At 37.7% G+C, this 17,076-nt stretch overlaps 1 protein-coding gene across 1 annotated transcript in view; it reads right to left on the bottom strand.

Annotated features, from left to right (window-relative positions):
• The window catches only part of GDPD4 (glycerophosphodiester phosphodiesterase domain containing 4), a 91,142-nt gene that overhangs the window by 10,580 nt on the left and 63,486 nt on the right, over window positions 1-17,076 (bottom strand). The window contains exons 10-11 of the mRNA XM_018058898.1: window positions 15,860-16,081; window positions 13,016-13,170 (exon numbers count right to left, since the gene is read on the bottom strand). Of these exons, the coding sequence (XP_017914387.1) occupies window positions 13,016-13,170; window positions 15,860-16,081 (377 nt within the window). The remainder of the gene's footprint in view (window positions 1-13,015; window positions 13,171-15,859; window positions 16,082-17,076) is intronic.

Here is a 17,076-nt window from a genome sequence, read left to right as displayed (position 1 = left end):
CTATACTCCAGCAATTGCAGTTTTAGCCATTAGTCTCATAGAAGTAACAACTTATATTCACAGCAGGCAATTCTGGGAAGATGGCAGAAAAAGAAGCACCAGGAACCTGATCCCATCCTGGACAATAACATTGGCAAAATGTAATGTAACTATTAATATTTTGGTACTATGGCATCTATTATAGTCTTACAACTTTCAGGGAAGTTTTAGATGGTAAGCTATAGTTAACGTTGGTCAGTTTCAGCAACTATAACAGTAGCAGTTACCATTTCCAGACTCCCAGCTCCATGACAGGCAGCTGTGCCCACGTTCCTAGAGCAGCTTAGATCCACCCTATGACACACTATATAATCAAAGTTCCCAAAGTCAAAGGCAAATAAAGAATCCTGAAGCATTTGTCTTGTAGGAGATTCACAGGCACAGGAGGAAATTAAGATATTCCCAGGTAAACAAAAGGTGAAGGAGTTCATGGGCACTAGATCAGCCCTGCAGGAAAAACTCAAGAGTGTCCTCCAAGGTGAAATAAAGTAAAGAGACAGTAGTTTAAAGTCTAAGGAAGACAAAAAGATATCAATAAAAGTAAATATACGGGCAACTATAAAAGATAGTATTATTGTAACAATGGTGTGTAACTATAGTCTTTATTTTATACATAATTTAGCAAAAGATCTATAGGAAAAAACCAGAATTATTAGTCTAAAAGCTAATAATTTTATAACTTTATCAACTTCACATGTTGTCTTTTACATAGTTTGAGAAACTTGCATTTAGAGGAATTATTAGTTTATTTTTGAGGCAGACAGTATATAAAAATGAAATTTTCTGACATCAAAAAGTGAAAATGGAAGGACTGGAGTTATAAAGAAGAGTTATTGCATGTTACTGAATTTAAGCTTGTATAAATTCAACCACAGTGTCATAACTTTAGGACGGTAAGTGTAATTCCCATGGTAACACACAAAAATTAAGTATAAAAAAAATAAAAAAGGAAATGAGAAAAGGATTTAAGCATTTCACTATGAAAAACAACTAAACACGAAAGAAAACAGTAAAGAAGGAAATAAGGGAAAAATTATAAGGTATATGCTGTTGCTGCTGCTAAGTCGCTTCAGTCATGTCTGACTCTGTGCAACCCACCAGGCTCCCCCATTCCTGGGATTCTCCAGGCAAGAACACTGGAGTGGGTTGCCATTTCCTTCTCTAATGCATGAAAGTGAAAAGTGAAAGTGAAGTCGCTCAGTCGTGTCCGACTCTTCGCCACCCCATGGACTGTAGCCTACCAGCCTCCTCCGTCCATGGAATTTTCCAGGCAAAAGTACTGGAGTGGGTTGCCATTGCCTTCTCCAATAAAGTATATAGAAATAACAAATTAAAATAACAGATGATAGAAACAATATTTACAAAAATGACAGCAGTAACAACAATAATCTTTGTCCTTTTCAGTAATTTAAAAAAATGTAAATAGATTAAACTCTCCAATCAGAGACTGTCAGAATGCATAAAAACACATGACCCATGTTTATGCTGTCCACAAGAGACTCATTTAAGATCCAAATGCACGGACAGATTGCAAGCCAAAGGACAGAAAAGTTATTCCATGCAAATAGTCTTTTGGACTCAGAGGGAGAGGGAGAGGGAGAGGGAGAGGGTGGGATGATTTGGGAGAATGGCATTCTAACATGTATACTATCATGTAAGAATTGAATCGCCAATCTATGTCTGACACAGGATACAGCATGCTTGGGGCTGGTGCATGGGGATGACCCAGAGAGATGTCATGGGGAGGGAGGTGGGAGGGGGGTTCATGTTTGGGAACGCATGTAAGAATTAAAGATTTTAAAATTAAAAAAAAAAAAAGAAAAAAAAAAGAAAAGTTATTCCATGCAAATAGTAACTAAAAAGAGCATGGGTGGCTATATTAATATCAGATAAAACAGGGACTGTGTAAAAAAAGTTTACATGTGACAAAGGAGGATATTATATATTAATACAAGTTTCAACATAGCAAGAAGATATATTAATTATAAACATTTATGTGCCTAATGATAGACCAGTAAAATTTACAAAGTAAACACTGACAAAATTGAAGCTGTATAATAACAGCTGGAGATTTTAATATCTCATTCTCAATGAGAACTGGAACAATTAGACAGAAGATAAGCAGGGAAACAGAGGACTTAACACTAGAAACTATATCTAAGAGACAGAACACTCAATCCAATAAGAACATACACATTCTTCTCAAGTGCATGTGTGACAACTCTCACTTTAGACATGTATGTCACAAATTATATCCAATCGAACACAATGAAGTCAGAAGTCTAACAAAAGGAAAATTGGAAAATTCACATATTTGTGGGACTTAAGTCTAAGGGAGACAAAAAAACCTCAATAAAAGTAAATATAAGGGCAAGTATAAAAGATAGTATTATTACACTTTCAAGTAACTAAAGGATAAAGAAAGAAATCACAAGGGAAATGAAAAAAATATATGGAGATGAATGAAAATGAAAACACAAAAACTCATGGGATGCAGCAAAGGTGATGCTAAGGGGGGAAATGCATAGCTATACATTCTTACATTAAAAAAAATAAGAGGATTATTGCTATGTTCATCCGTAATGTGGGCCTGTAATTTTCTTTTTTGTGATATCTCTGCTTTTGGTATCAGAGTGACAGTGGCCTCACACAATGAATTCAGAAGTGTTCCTTCCAACTAATATCATCAATGTCACAGAAGAACATAGATGCAAAAATCCTCAACAAAATATGAGCAAACCAAATCCAACAATATGTTTAAAAGCTCATATACCATGATCAAGTGGGATTTATCCCAAGACTGCAAGGAGTTTTCAGTATTATCAAATTGATCAATGTGAAACACCACATTAACAAACTGAAGAATAAAACCCATATGATCATTTCAATAGATGTAGAAAAAGCTTTTGATGAATTTTAATATCCATTTATGATTAAAAACTCTACAGAAAGTGGGAAAACAGGGAACATTCAGCATAATAAAGGCCATATACATGACAAACTCACAGCTAAGATCATAGAGTTAAAAAGCTGAAAGCACTTCATCTAAGATCAGATCAGGAACAAGACAAGAAGGCCCACTCTTATCACTTTTATTCAACATAGTTTTGGAAGTCCTAGCCACAGAAACCACAGAAGAAAAGAAATAAAATGAATTCAAATAGGAAAAGAAGAAGTAAAACTGTCTCTGTAGATGACATGATAAAATAGAAAATCCTAAAGACACTACCAGAAAACTACTGCTGCTGCTGCTAAGTCGCTTCAGTTGCATCTGACTCTGTGCGACCCCATAGATGGCAGCCCACCAGGCTCCCCCGTCCCTGGGATTCTCCAAGCAAGAACACTGGAGTGGATTGTCATTTCCTTCTCCAATGCATGAAAGTAAAGAGTGAAAGTGAAGTTGCTCAGTCCATGACTGAGCGACTTCACTTTCACTCTTTATAGTGACCCCACGGACTGCAGCCTACCAGGCTCCTCTGTCCATGGGATTTTCCAGGCAAGAGTACTGGAGTGGGGTGCCATTGTCTTCTCCTGGGTGGCCTCCATAGACTGTCTTAAAATTCTGCTTTAAAAATAATATTTAGGCTCAAGTTCAAACATCTAGTTCTGCCTATTTGTTCATGACTTCTCAAGCATTTAGAGCATCTGCTTTAGAAAATAAAAATCCAAGAAGGCGAGAATGGCATCTCTTGCTCAGCATGCCTTGCTGTTGCATAACATATAGGTAGATTCCTCCTAAGCATGATTTAAGATGACTGAGGAGAAAATTCATATGAATCAAGTTGTTATTACTAACAAGTACCTATCTTTCTTATCAGTGAATTCAGTGAAGTTGCAAAATGCAAAATTAATGTGTATAAACCTTTTGGACTTTTATACTGTAACAACAAAATATCAGAAAGAGAAATTAAGGAAACAACCCCATTTGCCATTACATCAAAAGCAATAAAATACCTAGGAATCAACCTACCTAAGGAGGCAAAAGACCTGTACTCTGAAAACTGTAAGATTTTGATAAAAGAAATGAAAGATGATGAAAAATAGATGGAAAGGTAAACTGTGTTCTTGGAATAGAAGAAATATTGTGAACAAATTATTGACCAGAGATGTATTAATAAGTTTTTTGTTACCCAAATGTTATTCACTGGAGATGTATCAATATTTGTTTACATAACAAGTTGCCAGCCATAGATTTTGGCTTCGGCAAAAATTCCCTGGTCAATAATGTGTGTGGAAACACAAAAGACCCCAAATAACTAAAACAACCTTGAGAAAGAAGAAAGGGGCTAGAGGAATCATAGTCTCTGACTTCAAGCTATACTTAAAAGCTATGCAAACAAAACAGTATAGTGCTGGCACAAAAATAGAAATGTAGATAAATAGAACTGGGATGGGAAGAACAAAATCAAACCCATACACTTATGGTCAATTAGCTTACAACAAAGGAGGCAAGACTATACAAGGGAGAAAAGGTAGTCTCTTCAAAAAGTGGTGCTGGAAAAACTAGACAGCTATATGCAAAAGAATGAAATTAAAACAGTCTCTAACACCATACACAAAAATAAACTCAAAATGGAATAAAGACCTAAATGTAAGGCCAGCTATTATAAAAGTCTTAAAGGAATACATAGGTAGAACACTGTGATATAAATCACAATAAGATCTTTTTTGATCCATCTCCTGGAGTAATGAAAATAGAAACAAATGGGACCTAATTAAAACTTAAAAGCTTTTGCACAGCAAAGGAAACCATAAAAATGAAAGGACAACCCACAGAATGGGTGAAAATATTTGCAAATGAAGTGACTGACAAGGGGTTAAACTCCAAACTAGACAAACAACCCATGCAGCTCAATAGCAAAAAAACAAACAATTCAATGAAAAAATAGGTAGCAGATCTAAATAGACATTTCTCTGAAGAAGACATACAGGTGGCCAAAAAGCACATGAAAAGATGCTCAACACCACTAATTATTAGAGTATGCAAATAGAAAATACAATGAGGCATCATTTCATACCAGTCAGAATGACCATCATTAAAAAAAAGTACAAATAATAAATGCTGGAGAAGATATGGAGAAAACAGAACCCTTCTGCCCTCTCAGTGGGAATGTAAATTGGTATAACTGCTAGGGAGAACAGTATTGAGATTCCTTGAAAAACAAAAGTAGTTACTATATGCTCCAGCAATCCCATTTGGGTATATACACAAAGAAAAGTCTAATTGAAAAGATGCATGTACCCCAATGGTCAGAACAGCACTATTAACAATAGCCAACACATGGAGGCAACCTTTATGTCCACTGACAGATGAATGGATAAAGAAGATATGGTGTGCATGTGTGCATGTGTGCACACACACAATGGAATATTACTCAGCTATAAAAAGAATGACATAATGCCATTTGCAGCAGATGGATGAACCTATTAAGTGAAGTAAGCCAGAAGGCAAAAGACAAATATCATGATATCACTTATATGGGATCTGAGAAAATGATACAAATATTTTTTTTTACAAAACAGAAATAGATTCTCAGACATAAAAAAAAAACTTATAGTTCCCTAAGGGGAAATATAGGAAGGGATAAATTAAGAGTTAAATCAAAGGATAAATTAAGGTATAAATTAAAATATTAACAATATCAAATACAAAATAAACAAAGAACTTATGTATAGCACAGGAAACATTTAATAACTTGAAACTCTAGTACTTTGGCCACCTCATGAAAAGAGTTGACTCATTGGAAAAGACCCTGATGCTGGGAGGGGTTGGGGGCAGGAGGAAAAGGGGATGACAGAGGATGAGATGGCTGGATGGCATCACCGACTCGATGGACGTGAGTTTGAGTGAGCTCCGGGAGTTGGTGATGGACAGGGAGGCCTGGTGTGCTGCGATTCATGGGGTCTCAAAGAATCGGACAAGACTGAGCAACTGGACTGAATTGAACTGAACAAACTATAAGGGAAAAGAATTGGAAAAATTAAATATATATATGAATCAATTTGTTGTACACTTGAAACTAACACAACATTGTAAATCAATCATATTTCAATTAAAAAATTAAAAAGAGAAACATTAGAGTACTAGGGATATAATGTGCAATATGATAAATATTAAATGCTGCTGTATGTTATATGTGAAAGTTATTGAGTAAAAAACTTCTATTTCTCCAGTTATGCATCTATATGAGATGATGGATGTTCCCTGAACTTCTTGTGATAATCATTTAATGATATTTGTAAGTAAAGCATCATGCTGTGCACCTTAAACTTATATTGCTATACGTATATTTGAATAAAAGTGGAAGAAAAATTTCAAAACCAAGACAGATTTCATATCAACATATCTTTACAACTTAGGAAACTAGAAAAAGAACAAAGTGATCCAACATAGTAAAAGGAAGAAAATAATAAAGATTAGCACAAACACAAAACAACAGAAAACCAACAAAGAAACCAAAAGTTAGTTCTCTGAAAATATCAACAAAATTAGTAAATTTTTAGCTAGAGATGCTAACCAGTCTGTTGTTCCACGTCCAGTTCTAACTGTTTGCTTCCTGACATGCATATAGGTTTCTCAAGAGGGAGGTCAGGTGGTCTGGTATTCTCATCTCTTTCAGAATTTTCCAGTTTATTGTGATCCACACAAAGGCTTTGGGATAGTCAATAAAGCAGAAATAGATGTTTTTCTGGAACTCTCTTGCTTTTTCAATGATCCAGTGGATGTTGGCAATTTGATCTCTGGTTCCTCTGCCTTTTCTAAAACCAGCTTGGACATCTGGAATTTCATGGTTTACGTACTGCTGAAGCCTGGCTTGCAGAATTTTGAGTATTACTTTACTAGTGTGTGAGATGAGTGCAATTGTGCAGTAGTTTGAGCATTCTTTGGTATTGCCTTTCTTTGGGATTGGAATGAAAACTGACCTTTTCCAGTCCTGTGGCCACTGCTGAGTTTTCCAAATTTGCTGGCATATTGAGTGCAGCACTTTCACAGCATCTTCCAGGATTTGAAATAGCTCAGCTGGAATTCCATCACCTCCACTAGCTTTGACAGTTAGAACTGAACATGGAACAACAGACTGGTTCCAAATAGGAAAAGGAGTACGTCAAGGCTGTATATTGTTACCCTGCTTATTTAACTTATATGCAGAGTACATCATGAGAAACGCTGGGCTGGAGGAAGCACAAGCTGGAATCAAGATTGCCAGGAGAAATATCAATAACCTCAGATATGCAGATGACACTACCCTAATGGCAGAAAATGAAGAGGAACTAAAAAGCCTCTTGATGAAACTGAAAGGGGAGAGTGAAAAAATTGGCTTAAAGCTCAACATTCAGAAAACTATGATCATGACATCTGGTTCTATCACTTCATGGCAGATAGATGGGGAAACAGTGGAAACAGTGTCAGACTTTATTTTTCTGGGCTCCAAAATCACTGCAGATGGTGTCTGCAGCCATGAAATTAAAAAACGCTTACTCCTTGGAAGAAAAGTTATGACCAACCTAGATAACATATTGAAAAGCAGAGATATTACTTTGCCAACAAAGGTCTGTCTAGTCAAGGCTACGGTTTTTCCAGTGGTCATGTATGGATGTGAGAGTTGGACTGTGAAGAAAGCTGAGCACCGAAGAATTGATGCTTTTGAACTGTGGTGTTGGAGAAGACTCTTGAGAGTCCCTTGGACTGCAAGGAGATCCAACCAGTCCATCCTAAAGGAGACCAGTCCTGGGTGTTCTTTGGAAGGACTGATGCTGAAGCTGAAAGTCCAATACTTCAGCCACCTCATGCGAAGAGTTGACTCATTGGAAAAGACCCTGATGCTGGGAGGGATTGGGGGCAGGAGGAGAAGGGGACGACAGAGGATGAGATGGCTGGATGGCATCACCGACTCGATGGAAGTGAGTTTGAGTGAACTCCGGGAGTTGATGATGGACAGGGAGGCTTGGCGTGCTGTGATTCATGGGGTTGCAAAGAGTCGGACACGACTGAGCAACTGAACTGAACTGAACTGAACCAATAGACCCAAATTACTGAAGTCAGAAATGAAACTGAGGATACTATTACAAGATTTATAGAATTAAAAGGATTATAAAGGATATGAGCAATATGAGCAATTGTATCCCAATAAATTTGGTAGCCTAAGTGAAATGGAAAAATTCCTAGAAGCAAGAAACCTACCACAACTGTATCACGAAGAATTAGAAAATGTGAATAGATCTACAATCAATAAGGAGATTGAATTATTAACTAAAACTCTTCCAACAAAGAAAAGCCCTGGATCCAATGACTTCACTGGTGAATTCCATCAAACATTTCAAGAAGAACTAATACGAACCCATTATGGTGACATTAGAAAACCAGGAATCAATAGGATGTGTTAATGTGAAGAAACTGGAGGATTTGTGTCCTTCTGTTTTTAGAGTTGTGAAAAATAGTATGGCGGTGTCTCAAAAAATTAAAATTAGAATTACCATATAATTCAGCAATTCCACTTCCTAGTATATACCCCAAAGAAATGAAAGCAGGTCTGGAAGAGATACTTGTACCCCCATTTTCATAGCAGCTTTATTCACAATAACTGAAATGTGAAAGCAACCCAAGTGTCCATCTAGTGACAAAAGGCTAAGCAAATAGTGGCATATACATAAAATGAATTATTATTCAGTTAAAAAGGAATATATTCTTCAGTGGAAGAATTCAACATGGATGAACCTTGAGGACTTCATCTTAAAAGAAATAAACCAGTCAAAAAAAGACAAACACTACATCATTTCACTTATATGAATCAAAATCATAAAGATATAAAGTAAAATGGTGGTTTCCAGAGTCTGCAGGCAGAGTATGATGGGAGCTCATTGTTTTGTTTAATGAGAACAGAATTTGAGTTTACAAGATGAAAAGTGTTAAGTAGGTGGATGGTGGTGACTGCTGAACAATGTAATGAATGCATATTAAAGTCACAAAGTTGTGTATTTAAAAATTATCGCAAAAGTAAATTTTAAGTGTATTTTAACATAATTAAAAGTTTTTAAAGAGAGGGAAGGGCTTCCCTGGTGGCTCAGAGGTAAAGAATCTACCTGGCAAACCCAAAACATGGCTTTGATGCCTGGTCTGGGAAGATCCAACGTGCCATGGAGCAACTAAGCTTGTGTGCCACAACTACTGAGCTTGTGCTCTAGAGTCTGGGAGTTGCAACTACTGAGCCCATATGGCACAACTACTGAAGTCCACAGCCCTAGAGCCCATCCTCTGCAATAAGAGAAGCCACCTCAACGAGAAGTCTGCACACTGCAACTACAGAGCAGCCCCCACTCACTGCAATTAGAGAAAAGCCTGTGCAGCGACAAAGACCCAGCACAGCCTAAAATAAAAAACACAGAGAGGAAAGTCTGAATAAGCTATTAACTCTTAGTTAAAAAATTGTGTTCACATGAAAACCTATACACAAACATTCACATTTATTAAAAATAGCTCATAAATTGATGAAACAATCAGATATCCTTCAGTTGGTGAATAATTAGTTTAGTGCATTCATACAATGGAATACTATTCAGCAATGAAAAAGAACCAGCTGCTGACACATGAAACAGTCTTTATGAATCTCAAAAGGAATTACACTGAGTGGAAAAAAGCCAGTCACAACAGGTTGCACACTCTATGATTCTTCTATATATTTTTCTTAAGATGACAAAATTACCGAAGTGCAGAAGAGATTATTCATTGAGGAAGTTAAGGTTTGAGGTGAGTTGGATATCCAAGGAAGGGGAATGTGGTTATCAAAGGGCAACAAAAGGAATACTTCTGGTGATTAAACAAGCCTATATCTTGGTTGTGATGTTGGATCCACAAACACACATATGATAAAACTGCACATAGATCTGTATATATTAATACAAAAAAACATAAAAAAATGAATATAAGTTGGGGAAATTTGAATAAGATTGATGGATTGCATTAATTTCAATGTCTTGGTTTTGATATCATACCAAAATTTTGCAAGTTTTACCACTGGAGTAAACTGGGTAAAAAGTACAGGACTATTTTCTATTATTCCTTACATGTTAACATGCAACCATCTCAAAATAAAAAGTTTAATCTGAAACTAGACTATTTTAAAAAATATAATAAAATATATTCTGGGGGTTAAAAATAAAGTATTATTAAATATCATTTATAAGAACAATAGCACAAATGGCAGAAGGTAGTAAATGGAATTATGTTTTCCTAAGGACGTAATAATAAGGAGCTCATGATCTGAGCCACAGTCAGCTCCTGGTCTTGTTTTTGTTGACTGTATAGAGCTTCTCCATCTTTAGATGCAAAGAATATAATCAATCTGAGGGAGGTGGGAGGGGGGTTCATGTTTGGGAACGCATGTAAGAATTAAAGATTTTAAAATTTAAAAAATAAAAAAAAATTAAAAAAACAAAAACAAACAAACAAACAAACTGGAAAAGAAATGGCCATTTGACCCAGCAATCCCACTTCTGGGCACCGAGGAGACCAGAATTGAAAGAGACACGTGTACCCCAATGTTCACTGCAACACTGTTTACAATAGCCAGGACATGGAAGCAACCTAGATGTTCATTGGCAGGCGAATGGATAAGGAAGTTGTGGTACACATACACAACGGAATATTACTCAGCTACAAAAAAGAATGCATTTGAGTCAGTTATAATGAGGTGGATTAAACTGGAGCCTATTATACAGAGGGAAATAAGCCAAAAAGAGAAACACCAATACAGTGTATTAGCACATATATATGGAATTTAGAAAGACAGTAACGACAATCCTATATGCAAGGCAGCAACAGAGACACAGTATGTAAAGACAGACTTTTGGACTCTGTGGGAGAAGGAGAGAGTGGGATGATTTGGGAGAACAGCAGTGAAACATGTATATTACCATATGTAAAACAGATGACCAGTGCAAGCTCAATGCATGAAGCAGGGCACTCAAAGCTGGTGCTCTGGGCCAACCCAGAGGGATGGGGTGGGAGGGGGGGTCAGCATGGGGGATGGGGGCACACATGTACACCCGTGGCTGATTCATGTTGATGTATGGCAAAAGGCACCACAATATTGTAAAGTAACTATCCAATTAAAATAAATAAATTAAAAAAAAAAAGAATATAATCAATCTGATTTCAGTGTTGACCATCTGGTGATGTCCATGTGTAGAGTCTTCTCTTATGTTGTTGGAAGAGGGTGTTTGCTATGATTGGTGCTTTCTCTTGGGAAAACTCTGTTAACCTTTGACCTGCTTCGTTTTGTACTCCAAAGCCAAATTTGCCTGTTGCTCCAGGTATCTCTTGACTTCTTACTTTTGCATTCCAGTCCCCTATAATGAAAAGGACATCTTTTTTGGGTGTTAGTTCTAGAAGGTCTTGTAGGTCTTCATAGAACTGTTCAACTTCAGCTTCTTCAGCATTACCAGTGAGGGCATAGACTTGGATTACTGTGATATTGAATGGTTTGCCTTGGAGACAAACAGAGATCATTCTGTCATTTTTGAGATTGCATCCAAATACTGCATTTCTGACTCTTTTGTTGACCATGATGGCTATTCCATTTCTTCTGAGGGATTCCTGCCCACAGTAGCCATGAAATTAAAAGACGCTTACTCTTTGGAAGAAAAATTATGACCAACCTAGATAGCATATTCAAAAGCAGAGACATTGCTGACTAAGGTCCATCTAGTCAAGGCTATGTATGGATGTGAGAGTTGGACTGTGAAGAAGGCTGAGTCCCAAAGAATTGATGCTTTTGAACTGTGGTGTTGGAGAAGACTCTTGAGAGTCCCTTGGACTGCAAGGAGATCCAACCAGTCCATTCTGAAGGAGATCAACCCTGGGATTTATTTGGAAGGAATGATGCTGAAGCTGAAACTCCAGTACTTTGGCCACCTCATGCGAAGAGTTGACTCACTGGAAAAGACTCTGATGCTGGGAGGGATTAGGGGCAGGAGGAGAAGGGGACGACCAAGGATGAGATGGCTGGATGGCATCATCGACTTGATGGACATTGAGTCTGAGTGAACTCCGGGAGTTGGTGATGGACAGGGAGGCCTGGCGTGCTATGATTCATGGGGTCACAAAGAGTCGGACACAACTGAGTGACTGAACTGAACTGAACTGAACTGAAGGACTATAATATTCTGTACTCTATACTGTGGAATAATATTAATTCAAGTGGAGTGTAATAAATTGGCAATACCTTTTATTGGTATCCCAGTGAATACAACAGAGTAGTTCAAGGCTTGAAATACAGAAAAGTAACTAGGGGAATTTTTACTAGCCCAGGGAGATTTTGGATATATATCTATAATTATATCTACATCTATACTCATAAATATAGCTACATCTATATCTCCAAGGAAACTTTGTCTCTGAAGCATTTAGAATTATTTGAAAAAAATTACTGTTAACAGAAAGGGTATAGGGATTAATGTAAGCAGTGATTAATAAATTTGAAAGAGTTATTTTATTCCCAGGTACTTTTAATTCTGAAAATGTATTTCTAATTATAATACTTATAAATTTGATGTTTAATAATTTTTGTTTACACTATAAGAGATCTTTATATTGGATCACAAAGCCATTTATAAGGTACTGGAATCTATCTGGTAGTGGCAGAGGACATCAACAACTTTTTGAGTTCTGACTTTTCAAATACTTACATAATTTAAAAAGAAAAACACCAAGAATACACAAAAGTGGGTTAAATGATGAGAGATTGGAAGACAGGAGGAGGGGCTAAAAACTATGTTCCACGAACAGAGTCTACTCTTAATAAACGTTTTTTGGCAGATAGGGAGGGAAGGGTAAGAAGAGGAAAATAGGGAATTTCATAAAGACAGTCACACACAGAAATTCTTGAGATGGGAGGAGAAATCCCAGTAGCTTGGGTGGGATGCAGATTTTGTGCAAGAAAGGCAACACACACCAAGAGAGGTGTGGTTAAACACTTACTTCAACCCATCGTAGAACAAGTTCTTGTAGTCAACATTTATTCTAGTGATCTTTTCTTTTGTAAGTCTTTCGATGGTGAATAACCGGCCAATGTGCTGAAAACCAGGAGCTTTGCTCCTGACGTAATCCCTCTCAGAACCTGGTAGCCAAATAATCTGCAAGGAGAAACAGTAAGTCTTTCAGTGGATAATCAGCTGTCTAGGTACAAACAGCCTCATGTAGAATGGGAGAAGTCTCATTCCAGCATGAGTAACAGTTTATAGGGAGCAGAGATTCTAGCCCTTGATGAAAGAGTCAAGCTGGCCTAATATTGTCTAGTGAACTCTTGTAATGGGGCTTTCACCAGGGTTGTTCTGGAGCTGAGTTTTCCCAGTTAACATCGTGGGGCCAAGGGTTCACTGTCACTACACTAGCTAAAGTGGATGAGTAGGTGGTAGGTGTGGAGAAGGGGTCGGAATCATAACCATCTCCTCTGGCTGATGATACAAATCATCTTTGAGAAGAGTAATTTCCTGTCAATAGGAAACGCTATTATGACTCATCTGTGGAAAGAGTTCTATTTGCAAAATGACAGATATTTGTTTCATTCATGGCCTTCTTCCATATTCTGAGAATTAAAGATATGTGGAATGACTGACTGCCAAAATACAGAGCTTTCTGGAAAACAAGATGAATAAATTTTCTGCTGAAATAAGAACTTTCTATATCATAAATGAAAGCTGGTATTGAAAGTCTTAGCGTTCCCTTTCTCTAAGGCCCTTTTTCTAAGAGATGTATGTTGATGATGGTGCAAGTCACATCATATAGCTATTACACACATTCCCTTTCAACACAGTGGTGACATTTGGTTTGGAATAGCAAACAGCCTCAATGTTTCCCCTACTGATACAAATTTAACTGGCTCATTCATAGACTGTCACATGTATTGGGTTGACCAAAAATTTTGTTCTTTTTTTTCCTGTAAGATGGCTTGAGCAGCACTTACTTGTCTTTAACTTCATTTGAGACAATTTTATTAGATTGTAATGTGACAGCTGAAGTATTAGTGTGCATTAAAAAAACATCAAAATTGGAGAATTTTAGTGCAGCCATTTCAATATTGAAGAAGAAAGAAAGAAGTCACATTTTTGACATATTACGCTTTAGTTTTTCAAGAAAAGTAAAAACACAACTGAAATGCAAAAAAAAGATTTGTGCAGTGTATGGAGAAGGTGCTGTAACTGATGGAACATGTCAAAAGTGGTTTGTGAAGTTTCATGCTGGAGATTTCTTGCTGGATGATGCTCCATGGTCATAAAGACCAGGTGAAGCTGACAGTGATCAAATTGAGGTATTAACTGAGAACAATCAATGTTATACCACATGGGAATAGCCAACATACTCAAAATATCCAAATCAAGTGTTGAAAATCATTTGCACCACTGTGGTTATGTTAATTGCTTTGATGTTTGGGTTCCACATAAATTAAGGAAAAAAAAAACCTTGAAGGTATTTTTGCAAGCGATTCTCTACTGAAACATAGTGAAAATGTTCTGTTTTTAAAACATGTTGTGACACGTGATGAAAACTGGATACTGTACAATAATGTGGAATTGAAGATGCCATGGGGCAAGCAAAATGAATTACCACTAAGCACACCAAAGGCCAATCTTCATCCAAAGAAGGTGATGATGTGTTTGGTGGGATTGGGAGGGGGCATGGGGGTTCTCTATTATGAGCTCCTTCCAGAAAACCAAATGATTAATTCTGCAAGTACTGCTCCCAATTAGACCAACTGACAGCAGCACTCAACAACAAGCAACCAGAATTAGTCAAAAGAAAATGAATAATCTTTCATCAGAATAATGCAAAATCGCATGTTTCTTTGATGACCAGGCAAAAACTGTTACAGCTTAGCTGGGAAGTTCTGATTCATCTGCTGTATTCACCAGACATTGCATCTTTGGATTTCCATTTATTTTGGTATTTACAAAATTCTCTTAATGGAGAAGGCAATGGCACCCTACTCCAGTATTCTTGCCTGGAAAATCCCATGGACAGAGGAGCCTGGAAGGCTGCAGTCTATGGGGTTGCTGAGGGTTGGACAAGACTGAGCGACTTCACTTTCACTTTTCACTTTCATGCATTGGAGAAGGAAATGGCAACCCGCTCCAGCGTTCTTGCCTGGAGAATCCCAGGGACGGGGGAGCTGGTGGGCTGCCATCTATGGGGTCACACAGAGTCTGACACGACTGAAGTGACTTTGCAGCAGCAGCAGCTTAATGGAAAAAATTTCATTTCCCTGGAAAGCTGTAAATGGTACCTGTAACAGTTCTGCCCCAAAAGATAAGAAATTTTTGGAAGATTAAATTATGAAGTTGCTTGAAAAGTGGCAAAAGATAAGGCCTCCCAGGTGGCGCAGTGGTAAAGGAACCGCCTGCCAATGCAGGAGATGCAAGAGACACGGGTTCGATCTCTTGGTTGGGAAGATCCCTTGGAGTAGGAAATGGCAACCCACTCTAGTACTCTTGCCTGGAAAATTCCATGGAGCGAAGAACCCAGCAGGTCATAGTCCATGGAGTGGCGAAGAGTCAGACACGACTGAGCACGCACCTTTACCTCTTTTTTAGTGAAACAAAACAGTGGGTATGTTGTTCAATAAACCTCTTGGTAAAAATAAAATGTGTCTTTTATTTTTACTTAAAAACTGAAGGAATTTTTGGCCAACCCAGTAGCTATATAAGCAGCCAACTCCATTTTCTACAGGGAGTAGAACCATTCCAGGGAAGATTACAAGGTAGTTCAGGTTCAAATGCTATGCTACCCACTTCCCAACCTCTACCATAAATACTGAGATAGACGTACCAGATGCTGCTCAATCTTAGAGTCAAGGATCACGCTTACTACAAGGCGGATATATGATGATCTCGAAGGATGTGAATGTGGAGGAGTGTAAAGATCAAATATCACCATTTTTTTGGCCTTCCGTGCAATTTGCAATAATTCACTTAGTTTTGGAATCTTCTGACTTCTTGCTCTTTCCCTATCAGCCTCTGATAGAGGTTTCATACCGAAAAATGGTTTGATCTAAAAATAAGTATATCAGAGAAAACATTAGCTCCTATCAAAAGTATTTTCCAATTCTCATGCTTTTAGCCCCACACCAAGCCCTACCTTCATGTTGGTCCACTACTATTCAACCCACCAAGTCTTCTGAAATACTGGTCCAGAGATAAGAGTAGCCAAGAAGAGAAATGAAATGTAATCTCCATAGGTAGTGACGGTATTTTCAATGATTTATTCTGTAGCAGAATCTGCTGTATTTGAACTGAAGGACCTTCCTATTTTCTTCCTGAGCTTCCTTTTCAACCTTTTTTTTAAACTCAAGGTAATATAATTCAGTTTTAGTTTCACTGGTTTCCCACATTTTCTCTCACTGTTCTAGTTATGTGTAGTGTGAAAAAAAGGACTTCAGTTTCAAGCTGAATTGGACTCAATCCTAGCTCTATCACTTGCTTGCCTTCCTTGCTGTCTGTGTATGTGTTTAGCCATGTCTGACTCTTTGCAACTCCATGGACTGTAACACAGTCCTCCAGGCTCTTCTGTCCTTTGGATTTTCCTGGCAAAAATATTGGAGTGGGTTGCCATTTCCTCCTTCAAGGGATCTTTCTTGCCATACTAACCTGTTAAAATCCTTTCTTCTATTTGCAAAGCTTAGTTCAAATGCTACCTCCTTCATGAAGACTTCCTTAAGTAATTCTGAACTAAAGAGACTGGTGGCATTAAACTCCAATGGTTCATTTTTCAGTTCAGTTCAGTCTCTCAGTCATGTCCAACTCTTTGAGACCCCATGGACTCCAGCACACCAGGCTTCCCTGTTTATCACCAACTTGCAGAGCTTGCTCAAACTCATACCCATTGAGTCAGTGATGCCATTCAACCATCTCATACTCTGTCATCCCCTTCCTCTCCTGCCTTCAGTCTTGGTCAGCGTCAGGGTCTTTTTCAGTGAGTCAGTTCTTCTCATCAGGTGGCCTAAGTTTTGGAGTTTTAGCTTCAGCATCAGTCCTTCCAATGAATAT

This window comes from Capra hircus, chromosome 15 (assembly GCF_001704415.2).
Source record: "Capra hircus breed San Clemente chromosome 15, ASM170441v1, whole genome shotgun sequence".
In the NCBI taxonomy this organism is placed as follows: Eukaryota; Metazoa; Chordata; class Mammalia; order Artiodactyla; family Bovidae; genus Capra; species Capra hircus.
The sequence above is the reverse complement of the archived record's forward strand: the minus strand, read 5'-3'. Positions and strand labels throughout refer to the sequence as shown.